This window comes from Furipterus horrens, unplaced genomic scaffold, assembly GCF_987537825.1.
Source record: "Furipterus horrens unplaced genomic scaffold, mFurHor1.1.pri manual_scaffold_11, whole genome shotgun sequence".
NCBI classification, from domain to species: domain Eukaryota; kingdom Metazoa; phylum Chordata; class Mammalia; order Chiroptera; family Furipteridae; genus Furipterus; species Furipterus horrens.
The window spans coordinates 43,730,800-43,749,820 of record NW_028327181.1 but is presented as its reverse complement, the minus strand read 5'-3'; the positions used below and the strand labels follow the sequence as shown (position 1 = coordinate 43,749,820).

General features: G+C 44.7%; 1 protein-coding gene across 5 annotated transcripts in view; it reads left to right on the top strand.

Moving 5' to 3' along the window:
• Positions 1–19,021, top strand: part of SPECC1 (sperm antigen with calponin homology and coiled-coil domains 1) — a 255,686-nt gene that overhangs the window by 213,181 nt on the left and 23,484 nt on the right. The window contains exon 12 of one of the 5 annotated variants that reach the window (XM_090292306.1): positions 11,188–11,498. The exons of 3 other annotated variants lie outside the window; for them this stretch is intronic. In XM_090292306.1, coding sequence (XP_090148432.1) covers positions 11,188–11,365 — 178 coding nt within the window. In that variant the 3' untranslated portion in view covers positions 11,366–11,498. Of the gene's footprint in view, positions 1–11,187; positions 11,499–19,021 lie in introns of those variants that run through there. One more of the 5 variants, XM_090292307.1, reaches the window with a different exon arrangement.

The window sequence follows — 19,021 nt, the reverse complement described above, 5'->3', positions numbered from 1 at the left end:
CGAGAAGCAACCCCACATTGATGTTTCTCTCCCTCTCTTTCTCCCTCTCTTCCCCTCTCTCTAAAAATAGTCTTTTCAAAGATGAGCTAGAAAACCAATATTATGTTCTACCCGGCCCTTTACAGAAGAAATTGGCTAACCCCTCCCTTAGATAAAAATGCACACAAGCTGTTATTGAAACCTGTTATTGAAACCACATTTGGTTCTTGCATCTCAGCAAGAAACACGTGTTCGGATAGCAAGAGACTTGTGCTTGAAAACTTATCTGAATCTGTTTGGTTTCTGAATTTGTAAGAATTCAGTTAGCAGGGTGTAGCTGTGCCATCACAAAGGCACAAATAAGTTATCTCTGAACCTGTTTTTAACCAGTTAGCTAGGAGCTACATAGTCTTCTCTGTTAGAGAAAAAAAGCAGTCTTTGTATTGTTCAAAACAAATCTTATTTTGCATCTGGAAAGAACACCCACAGTGCCACCAAGTTCTGTTTTTGTGTCTCTGAGTTCCCACACACCAGCACTAGCACAGGCTTGTCCAGTAGCAGGCAGCCCGTGCGTATCAGGCCACTTGAGGCTATAGTTGTTTTGTTTTGTTTTGTTTTGTTTTGTTTTTTTGAGACAGGTCTCTTGAGGGCTACACGCACAACTCAAAGAACGTAAACAGCTTTGATTTATTCATTGTCATTAAAGTGGTTTTTTTCCTGACCTCATTATAAAGATAGAGAGAGACTCAATAGAAAATGAATGTCAGGAGGATCTGGTCAAGATGGTGGCGCGGGCAGACGTGGCTCACCTCTGCGCACAGTCACATCAAAATTACAACTAGAATGTAGACCAACCATTAGCCAGAACCATCAGAATTTGAGTTGAATAGAAGTCTGACAACTGTGGAATTAAAGAAACCACATCCATTGAGACGGGTAGGAGGGGCACAGATGCAGAACGGGCTGGTCTCTCACCCACGTGAGGTAGATAAAAATTCGGGAGGGATATCTCAGGAGTGAGGAGCTCCAGGGCCCCCAGCCCAGGGTTCCAGAACCAGGAAGATAAGTCCCCATAACTTCTGGCTGTAAAAACCAAAAGGGATTGAGTCAGTGGAAGAAACAGCTGGATCCCCAAGCAGTTCCCCTTAAACAACCAACACATAGATTCGCTCTGAGCTCCAGCACCAGGGTAGCAGTTTAAAAGGCACCAGTGGTACACAGAGAGGAACTGAAGAGTCTGGCATCAAGGCAAGCAGAGGCCATTGTCTCTTTTCTGAGACCTTCTCCCCCAGAGCCTGCAAGCTGGTTCCATACCTGAGATTCCATCAACCTGGCTAACACTGTTTGACATGCCATGGAGATCCCTAGAGACTCTGCTCCACCCAACTTAAAGGTTCACCCAAGCTGCTTTTCTATATCAATGGCTGGTCCTGGCTCATGCTTCGCAACTTCCTAAGTCCTATCAAACAAGCAATAGCTGGCCTCAGTGAGCTCCAGGCCTGACACTAGCAGCAGACAGCTTAGATTCACAGCTTTGCTTTGCCTAGAAATCTCCAAGCCCAGCACAAGTAGCAGCCATCTCAGATTGCTTTACAGCTCAGTCAGGGTGCCTCAGAAAAAAACACAGGTGGGGGCTGCCCTGGGCCTGCACCACTTGGGAAACCCCGGAGCCTACACATGCAGCGGACAGTTAAAGACCACGTTGGAGCACCAACTACCCTGCCCCCACAGAGCTGATCCTCCACAGAGGGCAGAGTTGGGTGGTCAGTGGTCACAGCCAGTCCTTGCAGCTGACTTGCCTGGCCATTTCCTCCCATTGATTTGCCAACAGCAGCCGAGGCTCAACTACAAGAGGAAGGTGTACTCAGCTCACATGAAAGGTACAGCTCAAGTACCCAGCCTGGGTGATAGGGGAGACTGTGCCATTTGACCCTACAGGACACCTACTACATTAGGCCACACTACCAAGACACGGAGTCAAAGAAGCTCTCTACCTAATCCACAGAAACAAACACAAGGAGTCTGCCAAATTGAGGAGGCAAAGAAACATGGCCCAAAGGAGAGAACAGAACAAAACCCCAGAAAAAGAACTAAACGAAACAGAGATAACCAACCTATCAGATGCAGAATTCAAAACACCGGTGATCATGATGCTCAGAGAACTGAATAAGACCACAAAATAAAGGAAGATGTGAAGGTTATACGAAGTGTAATAGAGAAAAATATACAGGGAACCAACAGTGATGGGAAGGAAGCTGGGATTCAAATCAATGATTTAGAACAAAAGGTAGGAATAAACATTCACTGAGAACAGAAAGAAGAAACTAGAATTGAAAAAAAAAAGGAGAGGATTAGGAATCTCTGGGACAACTTTAAACGTACCAACATCCAAATCATAGAGGTGCCAGAAGGAGAAGAGGAAGAACGAGAAATTGAAAACTTATTTGAAAAAATAATGAAAGAAAACTTTCCTAATTTGGTGAAGGAAATAGACATACAAGTCCAGGAAGCACAGAGAGTCCCAAAAGAGTTGGACCCAAAGAGGACCACACCAAGACACATCATAATTAAAATGTTGAAGGTTAAGGATAAAGAGAGAATTTTAAAACAGGAGAAAAGCAGAGACTTCTCTACAAAGGAGTTCCCAAAAGACTATCAGCTGATTTCTCAAAAAAAAGAAAAAAAAAAAAAAAAAACCTGCAGGCAAGAAGGGACTGGCAAGAAGTATTCAAAGTGATGAAAAGCAAGGACCTACAGCCAAGATTATTATTCTGTCCAGGAAAGCTATCATTTAGAATGGAAGGGCAGATGAAGTGCTTCCCAGACAAGGTAAAGCTAACAGAGTTCATCATCACCAAGCCATTATTATATGAAATGTTAAAGGGACTCATTTAAGAAAAAGGAGATCAAAACTATGATCATTAAAATGACAATGAACTCACAACTATCAACAACTAAATCTAAAAAATAAAAACAAAAACAAACTAAGCAAACAACCAGAATGGGAACAGAATCATAGGTATGGGGATCATTTTGAGGGTTATCAGCTGGGAGGGGGAAGGGGGAGAAATGGGGTATGGTGCAGGGATGAAGAAGCACAATTGGTAGGAACAAATTAGACAGGGCAAAGCTAAGAATAGTATAGGAAAGGGTGAAGCCAAAGAACCTACATGGACATGAACTAAGGGGGTGGGAGATAGCTGGAGGAAGGGGATTACCAGGTGGAGGAAGGGGGTTACCAGGTGGAGGAAGGGGAAGGGATAATATTGGGAAAACTGTAATCAATAAAATATACTTAAAAAAAAAATAAAGACAATGTCAGTATTGACCTCTACTCTGGTGCAGCCCGTTTTCACCCAGTGTCTCAGTTTCTGCAGCTACTGGGTTAGCCAAAAAGTCCATTTAGTTTTTTCCACAAAATAAAATACTTTTTTTTTTCTTTTTCACCAATAACTATTGATTTGGCTGTTTGGAGTATGTTGGCTATCTCCCATGTGGTATAGCATTGATCTCAATTAATGTCTCCATTTGATTGATGTTAACGTCAACTGGTCTACCCAACTATGGAGCATCATCGAGAAGTCTCTAGCACAGAACTCCACAAACTACTTTTGACACTGGATCACCCATAGCACCTTCTCCATACACTGCACCAATCTTTTTTGAGTTTCAGTTGTGTTTTTACCTTTCTTGAAATTGTATAGCATATTATGCTGAAAACATTGCATATTTTCTTCCATTTCAGTATTAAAATGGCTACACAAAAATTCACCAGTTTTGGTTAGTTTTGTTTTCAATGCTGGCTGATATGACAGCTGTCACAATACAATGTAACAAAACTGTTTCAAATGAAGTTAAAGATAGATAAATGCTACTAGAGCCATCGTATGGAAAAAAACTAACTTCTTGGCCAGCCCAATATTTTATGAAACAGTGATTTGTGCAGACATAAGTGGTACCAGCTGTTGTCTTATACTCTAAGGCAAGTAGAATTTATTTGGAAAATAGGGAGGAAAAGCTTTATTTCCCAAGTTGTGGTAGACATGAACCTACTCTTGGCAGTCCGTACTTCCTCTCATGAGCCAGTATGCTTAGGAGCTCCCTTTCCCAATCTCAATTTTGTGTATATGTATGAAACTGTGAGTAGAAAAGAGTATTTCTTGAACAAAAATACCAGATTAAAGGATGTGAAAATGCAATGACATTGTTTACAGAGCAGATGGAGTGGGACCATTCCCCCTTCATGTACGTACTGTACATGGCTGACAAGGAAGTGGCGGGACCACCCTGATCACTGCTGACTGGTTCCCGGGCGGGCGCCCAGCCTGAACTGGGCCCATCAGCCCCTCCCCAGGAGCCTGGAACTAGAACCAAGAGAACGAAGGAAGGCTCCATAATACAGGACGCTGACGCTGGTGCCGGCCATGATTTGGCCACTGTGCAGAGAAGAGTGAACATAACTGGCCCGAGATGGCTGTCCTCACAAAGGCTGTTTTCAAGGTTGGCCCTGACTGACATCTGCTGAGTTGAATTTCAAGAGGGTTTTCACCATTCCCAGGACAGGTGAGAGAGGCTCACTGTGCCTTTTATTTTATTTTTTATTTTTTAATTTAGAGATGGGGGAAGAGAAAGAGAAAAACAGAGAGAAACATCAATGTGAGAGAGAAGCATTCAGTTGCTTCTCGTACACGCCCCGACCGGGGACCAAACCTGCAACCCAGGCATGTGCCTGGACCAGGAATCGAACCGGTGACCCTTCGGTTTGTAGGATTATGCCCAACCAACAGAGCCACACTGGCAGAGGGAGCTCGCTGTGCCTTAATAGGTGGTACAAATACTGCGGTTTATGCTGAACACTGGCTTTCCTTCTGGGAGTTGAGAGCTTTGGTACATGCTAGGCATGTATTACTACTGTAATCCAGTTCCAAACCCTTATGTAATATTTCCATGCATCGTATGTGTGGCCTTGAGAAAGTCTCTCCTGGAGCTCAGACCTCCTCCAGCATGACCTGCACTCTGTGCGAGTGCACAGCTGTCAGAGCAGGGTGTCCCTTTCCTGCTACATCTTCGCCTCCTCTTTTGATCCTCTTGTGTCCCATGTTCTGTCTTTTCTTTCCATTCTCATTTTGGTTCTTTCAGTATCTTCCTGAGAAGGGGCTCATGGAAGGTAAAATTTTATGTTTTTGCATCTTTATTTTACCCTGATCCTTGATGAATTCATTGGATAAAAACCTTTTTGGTCATAGTCCTGACTGGTGTGGCTCAATGGATTGAGTGCTGGCCTGGGGACGGAAAAGTTGCTGTTCGATTCCCAGTCAGGGCATGTGCGTGGGTTGCGGGCCAGGCCCCCAGTTGGGGGCACGTGTGAGAGGCAACCAATTGATGTTTCTCTCTCCCTCTCTTTCTCCTTCCCTTCTCCTCTCTCTGAAAATAAAAGATGTTTTAATTTAGGTCATAAAGTATTTTCCTTTACAATTTTGTAGGCATTGCCCCATTGCCTTGTAGTTTCCAGCGTTGCCGTGAGAACAAATTAGTTCTGCTTTTCATCTGCAGAAGCCCGTTGGGGCCCCCAGTCGTTAGGCTCTCAGATTTCAGGGTGGTGTGCCCTGCTGTGCACTCACTGCGCCTCTTCGTGATGTCACATTTTAAAATTATTTCTTTGGTAATGTTTTCTCCTATTTTCTTTCTCTGCTTAGCTTGGTCCCCTAATTATAAATCTTTTCAACTATTTTTTATCTCTTTGCAGTTTTGAATTCTGAGACACTTCCTTAACTTAATCTTCCAAAATCTATTAAAATGGTTCATTTCTGCTATCATATTTTTGTATCATTTCAATTTTCTTTTTTAAAGATTTTATTTATTTATTTTTAGAGAGGGAAAGGGAGGGAGAAAGAGAGAGAGAGGAACATCAATGTGTGGTTGCCTCTCGCACGCCCCCAACTGGGGACCTGGCCTGCGACCCAGGCATGTGCCCTGACTGGGAATTGAACTGGTGACCCTTTGGTTCACAGGCTAACACTCAATCCACTGAGCCACAGCAGCCAGGGCTGTTTAAAATTTTTAAAGCTTTAATTGTGGTAAAATACACCTAGCAGAATTTACCATCCTAATCATTGCGTGTGCAGTTCGCTGGTTGTAAGTACAATACACTCACATTGCTGTGTAATCCTCTCTAGAGCCCTCTGTCTCACAGAACTGACACTACACCCAGTGAGGAACAGCTCCCACTCCCCTCCCCTCCAGCCCCTGGCAGCTGTCCTTCTCTGTGTCTCTGTGAACCCGACAACTTTAGGGACCTCATAGAAGTGGCATCAGACAGTTTGTCCCTTTGTGATGGTTTATTTCACTGAGCAGAATGTCCCCAAGGTTCACCCATGTCAGAATCTCTTTTTGGTTTGAGGTTGAATAATGGCCCATTGTATGTATCTGCCATCATATTTTTAAGTTCTAGGGGTTCTTTTTTGAACCCTGAATTTTTTATAGCATTCAGTGCTTTTTCCACGATGTGGCATCAATTCACCTTGCTGAGAATGATAGATTGTGTTAATTCCCAAGTCTTTTCCTGCCTCGAGAGTTCATGGCAGGTTCCTTTGATCCCTTGGTGTCACCCCATCTAGCGGTGCGCTGGAGGCTGTGTCACAGGGCTAGCGAGTGTGGGGCTCTGCTGGCAGCTCCCCGCATGGGAGGCTGGCACCTGTCCCGTCCAGAACAGACTCTTGACATCTGTTCTCCAGGCTTTCCCCTTGGGCTGGTCAGATTCTCCCTGAGGAGGGACTCCCAGTACCTGCCTGAGGGCATTTGCCTGGCAGCCAGGGTGTGGGGTAGCAACGCAGAGAAAAAACTGGACTGCCTGGACCTCTGTACCACCCTGATGGCTGTTCTTCAGGACCTCACGGCTCACCTGGAAATGGGATTTCTGTAATTGTTTACTGAAAGTGCTCTGGTAACTGAAAGTTTTCTTGTGTTTTGCACTTTCTGAGAATTTGTTTCTAAATCCAGAAATAGATAAGTTGTGCTTAATACCCTGCTGCCCGGAGACCCCATTTACTCTCCAGGCTTCAGGTGAGGGGCAGGGCCAGCCTTTGTCTGTGCAAAGCAGAGAGGGCGTCTGTCTGCAGCCCAGCCCTGCCCTCGGTGACCGCCTCGCTCCACGGCTGTCCTATGCTGTCGGAGCCTGTGTGGTGGACTCAGGGTTGGTCTCTGCTCTTCCCCACTGTTGGCTTGGGGTTGTTTTCCTGGGTCTGTTTTGTAAGTTATTTCTGGTCCATCTGCTTTTCGGCTGTCAGAACTGTGTTCCCTCTTTCTCCATCCGTTAATGCCTTTGGGGAAAAAAGAAATCTTTCAGTGGTTTTGGTTGGGCTTCAAGCGAGAAAGAAAATTCACGTGTTCGATCTGTCGTCTTTACTTAGATGTGTAAGAGCCTGTTTTACCTTAGAAATACAATACTAACCTTCGTCTGTCACGAGGGTCTAGATCGTCTTTTTTGAGTATTTAAACCTTTTCTTCTTTTGCAATTTGTGTTTATTTTACGAGGTGGTATTGTAACCTTTTTCTTGAGTGGATGGTCACTTCAGCATCATTATTTAAGTCTTTGTTTAACCACTTGATAGGTCCTAGCACAAGGGGGACCTCGGTAGGTGTCTGGGCTTTCTAATCCCTCCCACTGACCTGTAGTTTGGTCCCCTGCCTCAGTGGCAGAGAAACGAGAACGTGGCCTGTGGGCATTTACCAGTGCGCTGGACCACAGGACGGCTCCACGAATGTTTGCCATCATTGTTACTGATATTTCTGTTACACTTCCCATTTTTCATTATTTGATTATATTTGTTGATTTTCTAGAGTTTTCAAGCTGGACTATTGCAAGTAATAAACTTCTTTTCTTCTTTCCAATATTTATGCCTCACATACCTTTTCTTATTGTATTCATGAAAGTCCAAGGAACGTTGAATGCTATTGATGATAGATAGTTCTGTTTTCCATTCATATTAATACCCAGCTTTTACATGTAACTTTTTAATGGTTTCCTGATACTATCAACTAAAGGAAAATTCTGTTTTGAGTTTACTGAGAGTTTTTTAAATCCAGAAATAGAAAAGAGCTGTATCAGATTTTTTTGTCATTTGTTGAGCAGTCCAGAAAGTGTTTTCTCTTCTAACCAATTTTTATGCAATTAATATATAGGTATTACATTATATATTAATTTCCTAGTGGGAGGGGAAAAATTCTTATATTCTTGGGAACAAAATTCCAACTTTATCATGAGAGGCTATGTAATATGGTATATTATTCCTGGGGGAAATCTCTGCTTGTGAGGGTTATTCTTTGATACAAAGTATATTAGTTTTTATACTTTATTTGTAATAAAGGGACATTTTGGCTTTTTGCTTGGTTTAGGTGCAAATGAAGTTTTGTGTTAGTAAGACTAGATTTTTTTGTTATGATGTTAGCAAGCACAAAATGCTATCATGTTTTGTCCTGGTAGCTGAGTCAGTTAGAACATCATCCCAGTACACCGAGGTTGCAGGTTCCATCCTGGTCAGGGCACGTACAAGAATCAACTAGTGATACATCAATAAATGGAATAACAAGTCAATGTTCTCTGTATGCGTGTGTGTGTGTCTTTTCTCTTTCCCTACCCCCCCCACCCCCTTTCTCTCTCTCTCTCTTTTAAAAAAGTAAAAACCCTATGATATGTACTTGGTAAAAAAAATGCAATAAGTATCTCACTGCCTTCTCCAGTAGGTTTGTGACAGAATTAATTATTTGCCCGAAGGACCATATTATGCTCTGGGGCACACGACAGATCCATACAGGACTCGGACATTGCTTCCAACAAATGAAAACCTGGTTTTCTCAAATTTTGTTGGGTAGAAGTTGGGAAATCTCTCATTTAGAATTTTCAGTTTTCCTGTTCTCTAGAAGTGAAGGCTTAAATTTTCCTTGGAATTGTGTGCTCTTTTCTGTGGATAAAAGTCCTTGCAAGAACCTTATAGTTACACAGATGTAAAGCAAGTCCCCCCACTTGTTCTGAAGGGAATCAGCATGGGTGGCCCAGAGCTCCCATTGGTGGTCCATGGGTCTCACTGGGCCCAGACAGGGTTCAGTGTGGGGCCAGTCGATCCATTGAAAACTGAGTGAGGGGCCTTGAAATCTCTTCCTTTGATTGTGGTTTTTGTCAAAATAGTTGATTTCTAAGAGCTTTTACTTTAGATAGTTTCAAAATAAACTTAAAGGTTTGTAGCTCATGTTTTCTTCATACATTTCACCTTTTTTTCAGTTAACCCTTCTGGCTTGAAAGTTTGCATGCTATGATAGTAATATACTGTTCCCGTTTCTGTTCAGCTTTCATTCGTGTGAGATATCTTTATACTTTATTTATAGTCTTTCCTAAGTTGCTTGCTTTAGGTGTATTCCTTATAGTTTAGCTTTATGTATAATCTGAAAGTTCCTCTAATAGGGAAATTTAGCCATTCACATTTTTGTAGCTTATTCGTGAATAGTTAGTCTTATCTCAGCCACCTTATTTTGTGTTTTTGGTATACTCCTCTAACCGGTTTTCTTTTTCCCGATTTCCAGTCACCTGAGTGCAAGTGGTGAGGCGCGTGGTTTGAGAAGGTGGGAAGAGCTCAGACAGTCTTAGCTGAGAATCTGAGTAGCATAATGGGGTGGGCGGTTCTCACCAAATTCGAGTTAATAATCCTTTTTCGTCAAAATCAAATTTTTTAAAATTAGAGCTAAAAAGCCAGTTGAAGTCATGAGAAATGGGTCAGCAATCCCCACAGGGGCTGGAAGTCAGAGGTGGAGTAAGGGCGTAGGCCCAGCTGCCCCGGCCACACAGACGGGCCACCCACCAGTGGAGCAGTCCTGATCCAGCGTGGTGCGTGGGAGGGAGAGGGACTCAGAAGACCCTGGAGCAAATCTGGAGCATCGTGAGCTGGAGCAGGTGGGTCAGACAGCAGCCTGGCAGGGACAGGGTGGTGAGAAAGCTCGGGCAGGAGAGAAGGAACAGGTGCTGCCGTCTTGTGGGGTCGGATTCGCACGAGGCTGTGATGCTTCTGCGAGACTGTGCAGAACCAGGGCCCATAGGACAAGGCCACAGCGGCACAGCCACGTGGAACCCCTGAACAGTGATTTAAAGGGATACTTGGAAACTTTTCGCTCAGCTTGGGCGAGATTGCTTTGCAGTTTGCTAAGCAGAGCAGGATATCCTTGAAAGTGTAATTATTTGGGGGGAGGGGTCATTGTTCAGTGAAACCCACTTAGCTATATTATTGGTGTTTGTGGGGACGTAGAATGTGATCTGTCCCCTCTGCTTGGTTCTTGTGGTCCTTGATCTCTCTTTTTTTTTTTAATTGTAATAAAATATACATAACATAAAATTTACCATTTTAACCGTTTTTAAGTGTTCAGTTCCATGGCATTAAATACATTCACGTCGTGCCCTTTGCAACAGCTCGAATGGACCTGGAGGACTGTATGCTGAGTGAAATAAGCCCATTGGAGAAAGACAGGTGCCTGTGATTTCAGTCATATGTGGAATCTAATGAACACACTGAACTAGCAAGCACCATAGAGACAGACTTACAGATAGAGAGCAGGTGACTGCTCTGGGGGATGCGGTGAGAAGGGGGAGGGATTGAGCAAAGAGGAAAAAGGACTCACAGACATGGGCAACGGTGTTCTGATTGCTGGGGGGAGGGGTGTTGGGATAAATGATAATAAAAAAATACAGTTAAAATAAAGAAATGATTAGGTATGGAACAGAGTTCTTCCAGCTAAAGTTCCTGCCACCTTCAGCACTATCTCACCGTCTCAAAGTGACACTCTGCCCCCATGCCCCGCCCCCAGCCCACAACAGCCTCCTTTCTCCTCCCTGGCCCTGAAGTCACTGGTTCCAGGCAGCTCGCTGGGACGTGTGTGGTGTCTGCCCTTCTAGGGCCGGATTGTTTTGCTCAGCGCAGTTCCTTCAGGGCTCACTGTGCTGCAGCCTGTGTCGTTCATTCTGCCTCTCTGAGCGTTTGTCTTCATCGTGGGTGAACTCAGCAGGGACGTGCCGTCCCTCAGAACCACAGCTCTGGAGACCATGCACCACCGTGGCATTTAAACCTTTAATGGCTCCGTAGACTGGATTAGACCCATATTGGTGTGGGAGGATCAGCCTTTCTCACGTGGATATTTAGCAGTTTTGTTTTTCATCCCTTTTCTCAGAGGTATGGAATGTAGCCCACCCTGCAACCCCAAGACCAGACACAGCTGGGGAGACCAGATGTGCAGGGCTCAGCTCAGCAGTCCTGGAAGCTGGTGGAGTCACTTCCTGCTGAATTCCGGCGAAATACAGGAGAAAACGAGGGGGCGAAATCCAGCAGGCTCTTACAGCGAGAACTAGACTCCAGTTAGACTCTTGATACCAGTGAGTGGAGTCTTCTGCCTCTAAAGGATTATTTAAAGGAAACATCTGCATCCACATGTTGCCAGTGCACACGTTTTTTCATAGGTGTAGAAATGTTAGATGTGCTGCCAGCTTCAGGAAGTAAAACAGGATTTTCAAAATAAAGCCTTGTGAGAATGTTGCCTCCTCTGGACTGAGGTTGATGGAAGGAGCCTTTATCCTCCCTCCTCCCTGCGCGTCATCGGTCCAGGCAGGGCCCCCGTGGATGGGGCGTGCCAGCAGCTGGTACTGCAGCGTGGCGCCATCGGTGCCAGAAGCCATTATCCTGCCATCATTTAGAAAGATGAGGCTTGATGTCACTGCCATTTCCCCTCTGTCCCCAAGGACAGCATGTGAGTCTGTTTAGATGATTGCAGTCCCCAGTGAACCTGCTGAGTATTTTTTCCGTTATCTTATTCATGAAATGTTCATCTGGGAAAAAGAAGTAGTCTGGCCACAAGAAGTGATTTCAGAGGCTGGATTCAGTCTTTCTGGGAGGTGGGAGGTGAAGACTGTCTAGAATAAGTTAAACTTGGCTTTGGAACTGAATTCTTTAGAAGAAATTGCTTAGTTATTATGTACTATTAGTAAGCACATCCAAAAATATAGAAGTGCCATTTCCCTGAAAATAAAATTTTCCCCTTACTAAAAATATTCTTTTTAGAGGGCTAGAGCATCCTAGTGTGGAAAAAATCATGTAGTTCTCTGAAACTTGGTACATTCTCTTAAGAATGTATAGGGAAGTGAGTAGTCATTCATGTTGTGGGCAAGGTGTGTTTAAGGTGGAAGGTGGGAGCACCCTTCCGAGGGCAGTTTGGTAGAATCCAGCCTAATTCACCCCACGTGTGTGCAGAGTAAGGACAAAAGGCTGCAGCCAACCTGCGCACACTGCTGTGTCCGTCCTGTGACGAGCCGTACATAGCTGTTGGGAAGGAACGAGGTCGCGATGGTGACGGAGAGGGACTGGTATTGACCAGATGTTTACCGTACGACAGATGTTGCTCTGAATGCTTTGTGTGTCATTTGTGCATGTGATCTGATTACACTCCTGTGAGGTTTCTTTTCCAGACCCATTTTAAGGATGAGGAAACTAAGGCAGAAAGAGGTTAAGTAATGACCAGTTATACAACTAGTACGTGACCAGCCAGAATTTAACGCTTGCCTGATTTCATAACCCGGCCTCGCAGTCTGCGCTGTAACTGTTGGGGGGGTGGGGTGCAGAAGCACCCGTCGCATCAGAGCTTAATGAGTGGTGGGCGGGCGGGGGGAGCGGGACGCAGAACCGTGCTCCTAACATGCTGCTGTTTGCAAAGAAGGGGGAAGCGCGTGTGTTTGTGTGTGTGCGCGCGGAGCAATGCTGCCCAGCAGGACTTTCTGTGATGAGGGCTATTCTAGGTCTGCACTGTCCAGAAGGCAGCCCCTGGCCACATGTGGCTCCTGAGCATGAATAAGGTGGCCGATAGGACAGAGAAGCTGAATTTTAAATGCTGTTTAATTTACACTAACTTAAATAGCCACGTGTGGCCAGTGGCTATTGTATCAGACAATGCGGGATAAATGTATATGGAAGAATGCAAAAGAAGCTGGTAAAAAGTCATTTAATCTTGTGGTTTTCAAACTCTACTTCTGAAAAAGCTCTGCAGAAACTTTAGTTGGAATAACTAGGTTCCATACCTAATCATTTCATTTTTTTTAACTGCATTGTTTCTCATTACCATTTATCACCCTAACACCCGCCCGCCCTGCAGTCACCACAGTGTTGTCCGGTTCTGTGAGTCCTGTTTTCCTTTCTGCTCAAAGCCTCCACCCCTAGTCCCCGCATGAGCTGTCATCTGCTCTCTGGGAGTCTGTCTCTGTTTTGCGTGTCAGTTCAGTTTGTTCATTAGATTCCACATACGAGTGAGATCCTGTGGCGTTTGTCTTTCTCCGACTGGCTTATCTCACTTAGTATGATGCTCTCCAGTCCATCCATGCTGCCTCAAAGGGTGGAACTTTCTTTATTATGGCCGAGTGGTGCTCCACTGTGTACATGTCCCGTTGTTTTAGCCACTCACCTCCTGGCGGACGCCTGGGCTGCTTGCATACTGTCAGGACTGTAAACAACGCTGCAGTGAACATAGGGGTGCTTATGTTCTTTTAAATCAGTGTTTTTGGTTCCTTTGGATATATTCCCAGATATGGAATTGCTGGGTCAAAAGGCAGTTCCATTTTTTATTTTTTGAGGAAATTCCATACTGTTTCCGCAGTGGCTGCACCAGTCTGCATTGCCACCAACAGGGCACCAGGGTTCCCCTTTCTCCACATCCTCGCCAGCACTTGTCATAACTAATCATTTCAAAACCACTGATATAATCCAGCCACTTCATTTGAGATGAGGAAATGAAAAGGCAGAAAAGTTGAGTCATTTGCCTAAAGTCACAGTCACACAGCTACTTTAGTGACAGGGACATCCAGGACTAGGAGCTAGTCACAACTTGGGTTTGGTTTTCCCTCCTTACAGTGTTTTTCATTTCACCTTTCCAAGACTTTGTTCCACAGAAAGCAGACTTTTGTCTCCAGCGTGTCAGAGCCACGCCGTATCTGCGATGCATGCTCTCTCCTTCGCCTCCACCTTCCAGACTCCCACTTGTCTCTCTGCCTGCTCTGCTGCGTGGGGAATCCCACGGGCCGGGGGCCAGGCTTCGCGCACACAGGGCCTTGGGGAACACTCGCTGGCTTTAATCATAAGAACCGTGGGCTGGCCTCTACATGCAGCCTGGAGAGTTGACTCATGAGTGCAAATGACTCATAAAAAAGGCTTCTTTACCATTTCCTGGTGTGACTGGTGATATAGATAAGAACTCAACTAGGTGAAAGGTGGGGTTTAGGGGTTCTAATGTAATCCAGAAAGTGGGTAATGGGATAATTCTAGGATGAGTGGAACCAGCAGATCTGCAAATTACCATGACCTTTTTTAGAAAAAGTAAGCCAAGATGACGGGTGAAATTCATGAAAATGAGACAATCAATTCAAGGGAAAAGCAGCAGAGGGAAAGGAGGGGGAGGAAACTGTAGAAGAGTGTTTCTCCAGGAATCTGGAGCATGGTCTGGGCCTGGGGATGGAACCTGGCAGAGCATCTCAGGAGCCCCACCGAGGGGCAGAGAGAAGCCCACTCACGGGAGCTGCCGTGGAAGGCCCGGGTTCCCCCGCTGAGCACGGCAGTGCGTCTTTGGCCCATGGCCTGGCTGTGCTGGACCGCCGAGGGGCACTGGCATGGGTGTGTTCCCAGCTGGGTGGGTCGGAGGGTGCCGGGCCACAGCGCAGCGGCAATGAAACTCGGCCAGAGGCCCTTGGGGAGGAAACGTTGTGGGTGGGGCTCCAGAGTGTTGTTAAATGAAAAAGGAGGAAGCAGAAAAGATGTAGGTCCAGCCCCTCTCCTGATGTCAGCATCTTTTTGAGTCTGTTCCTGGGGTAGGTTATGCAGCGTCTGCCTGTGCATCTCTGGAGACAGAGCAGCCCTTTCCCATTAGAAAGCTCTCATCTGCAGAAGGCGTTTCTGCTCTCTTCCCCCTGTCGCCCCCCACTTTGGTCCTCACCATGTATGTAATGCAGAAGGTGGTCCTTTCTAGACTTGACAGCCATGGCCTTCTGACCCACTCTCTCTCGGCCTCAAAATCTCAGTTCCTTCAACAGGGGTAAAAAGTAGGAAGAATCATTTTTAAAAAGTAAATTATTCCAAATAAATCTCCAAATTTAATTCAATTCCGATTAAAATTCCAAGAGGATTTCTTTATTCTTAAAATAATTAAAAATTCACCTAGGAAAAAAAGAACAAGAATGGCGAAGAAAGTTTTGATGGAGAGTAATAATGAAGGTGGTTGGGAGTGTGCTGTGAAGCCAGAGCAGAAAACCCCTTGCTTCATACCCACTCCTGCGGCTCAGGTTTCCCAGGACGGACAGTGCAAACAGTGCATTAGACCCGAACGTGGTTCCTGTAGCCCATATTTAAGGGTAGTAAGAATATTTCATCAACTAGATTGAGGAGGGCCAGGTTTTTAAAAATCTTCATAAGATAAGCAAAAGTTTTCAGACTTGATGAAATAAATGATTAAAGCAGTAATGTGAATAGGATCAGAAGAGGAGAGGAATCTCAAGGCAACGCCAAAGTTATTTGCTTGAGGATATAAAAGTAAAAGTGGAAGTGAAGTCGCCTCACCTCAGAAGTTAACCGTAGCCATGTAACAAACCACAGCCCTGTCTGTTTTGTGCACATGTCTGAAGTTGAGGCCGGACTCCTCTCTGTTCCACCATGTTCGGGGCCTCACATGGCTAGAAGCTGGACCGGTTGGTCTGGCCAGTCTCTTTTCAGAAAGCCTCTGCTCTCGGCTGGCATGGACTCCCACACACCTCAGGAGCCTCACGGCCCCCAGAGAGTGGGTTTCAAGAGTTCTGGGTAGATGCTTAAACTTCCCCAGGACTTAGCCTTGGGAATCCGAATGCTACTTCCTGTACCTTCATGTAAATGGTTAGGGCCAGCTCAGGTTCAGGAGGAAAATTAGATTCCACCTCTCAATTGGAAGATTTCAGAGAATCTATAGCCACCTTTAACCTGGCACACAAGGAAAAAAAGTTAAGATCGCTAGCCTGCCCTTCTAGCACATTCTCTATTTTTTTTTCCTCATTGCTTTTAGAGAGAGAGGAAGAGAGGGAAAGAAACGTTGATGAGAGACAGAAGCATCAACCTGTTGCCTCCCATAGGCTTCTGGACCGGGGAGCATATGTGCCTGCGCCTGGACTAGGGATCAGACCTGCAGCCTAGGTGTGTGCCCTGCTCAGGAATCAACCTGCAACCTTTTGGTTATGGGATGATGCTCCAGCCAACTGAGCCACCTGGCCAGGGCTCCAGCACCTTCTTAATTGCAATTTCCTTCCCTCATCTAAAACCAAGTCTTCACTCTTCCTCAGAAAATTTTTTTTGGGGGGAAAAGAAACCAATAAGGCATTACTCCAGGATTTGGTCCAACATAGAAACATACAACTTAAAATTGTTATTTACTCATTACAGAATAATATGTGATGTCATTAATATCTTTAATAATGTATTATTTTTCCTAATTATAAAAGTAATACATGGTCATTGTAGAAAAATTGGAAAATATACACAAAAATAAGACGAAGAAGAAATAAGTTAGCCCTTGCTGATGTGACTCAGTGGATTGAGTGCCGGCCTGTGAACCAGAGGGTCACCAGTTTGATTCCTAGTCAGGGCACATGCCTGGGTTGCGGGCCACGTCCCCAGTTGGGGGCACATGAGAGGCAACCACACATTGATGATTCTCTCCCTCTCTCCTTCCCTTCCCCTTTCTCTAAAAATAAAATAAATAAAATATTTTTTAAAATACTGATAAAGTATAAAAATCAAATTTTTTTTAAAAAAGAAATAAATGTCATCTCAACTAGGTTCCTGTTTCTGGCCTACTACAGTCTTTTTGTATTCTGAGTCTGTCCGTTGTTATTCTTCATCTCACCCACTAAGTTGGTGATAATGTGGAAAAGAACAGGACCAGCCTTCTAGGTTGACATTTATCCAATAATTAGTGAAAAATATCAAGTATCTAGAACTTATTGCATATAGCAAATGCATCAGAAACCAGAACATCAGAGTTTTCCCATGAGCTCCATACGAATGTTTACAGATTGGAAAACTGAGTTATAGATTTATTTTTTAAATAAAAATTGCCTCCCCAAATAAGTTTACTTAGTTTAATTGATGACAAGTAGGATGTTTTTAGTTCTCCATGCTGACCAGTGATGCTACAGTAAACATTCTTTTTTCTAAACATATTTTTTTTTAATTATTGATTTGACAGAGAGAGAGAAAACATCGATTTATTGTTCCATTTATGCATTAATTGGTTGATTCTTGTAAGTGCCCTGACCAGGGATCAAACCCTCAGCTTTGGCGTGTGGGGATGATGCTCCAACCAACTGAGCCACTCGGCCAAGGCTGCTACAGTAAACATTTGTATACGTATGTCTTTGGACAGATAGATGTGTGATGGTTTTCTCTAGGCTAAATAACCAGATGTGAAATTACTTCATCAAATTGTATTTTCATTAAAAAAAAAAGCTCCCAGTTGCCTTCCTAAAAGCCTATACAAATTTGTATTTCCATCAGCCAATATAAGAATATTTATTTCCCCACATTTTCGTTAACTCCATGAGTTAACAGTCTTTTTAATTTTTGCCAAACTGTTGGGTTTTTGTTTTGTTTTGTTTCTGGTGAGACTGAACACCTTTTTGTGTGTTTCCAGCTGCTTGTATTTGACCTTCTGGGCATCACTGGTTCATTTTTCTGCCATCATTCACATGAGTTGTTTATCTCTTTCTTATTGATCATAGAGATAAATTCTGGGTACTAGTAATTAGTAACATATATACATATATATTTTAAATTTTTTGTCATACAGAAATTTAATTTTATGTAATCAATTTTCTCAATCCTTTTTTTAATGCTTCTTGCATTTTATGCCTTAGGTGGCTTTCTTTTCCCAAGATTATAAACCTATTTATATTTTCTTCTAATAATGTTAAACTTCTTTTTTAAATTTAGTCACCCAGAAGTTACCTCTAAACCACTGGTAGCACAAGACTGATCTTTGAAAGAAGGGACGCTCACGAGGTGGTCCCCATGGTCAGCAGCTGTCTGCTTGGGAACAGTGTGCCAGACCTGGAGTTTGGTCTGAGCCCAGCCGTCCCACCGAGCGGAGGAGGCACAACCACAGTGACGCTCTGTGGGATGGGGCGTCAGGAAGGAGGAAGCTGTGCAGAGAGGGGCCCGGGTCCAGCGTGGGTCTCTGTGGACCCACAGCTGGGGGCTTGCGGGCTGTACGCAGGGCGCGGCTACGCATGGTTTACCGGACAGCCTGAGATCAGAACGCAGATACTGGAATTGAGTAGGTGCAGACAGCTGCCCTGGGCAAGGCATGAGCCCTGGATTCATGTTGGGAGACAGGTGTGTAGACAGCGTTTGCTGAGATTTCAAATGAACGCGCTTCTGTGTGCATATGCTCTGTATCTTTTCTCACCCTTTCAAAGTATGTTTGGTCCTGCCAGGATTCTTCCCGCTCATGCTGAACCTTAGTGAAGAGTGAGTTACTTTCATTCTCTGTGGTCTTTAAATTGTTATACTTCCCCCCAAATAAAAACCTGGGTCTGGTTCCACAGCTGTGACTATGAAGAACTATCAAGAAAAGCCCCAGAGGTCCTGGGAGGGAGCATGTTTGGGTCACACTGTGTCCATGACAGCTACTTCCCAGGGAGCAAGTGGACTGCATTTTCTGAGTCTCCTGCCTTCTTCCCAGAAGCTTTGCTTTTTTTCTTTTTAACTTTTTTTAAACATCTGCTCCCAGTGCACACAGAGTTGTCCCCTTCATAGAAGTCTAATGGAGTAACCCCGCGAGCGCAGAGGAATGGGAGAGGTGGCAGCAGGGGCTCACCAGCTGCCGGCCCAGCGGGGCTCGGGGTGCAGGCAGGGTCCTGTTCAGCGCCTGCCCTGGGCTCTCTCCCCGCAGGTACTGTAGCACCAGAGGTTCCGTTTCCAGGCAACAGAGGCAGATGAAAGGAACCTCCCGG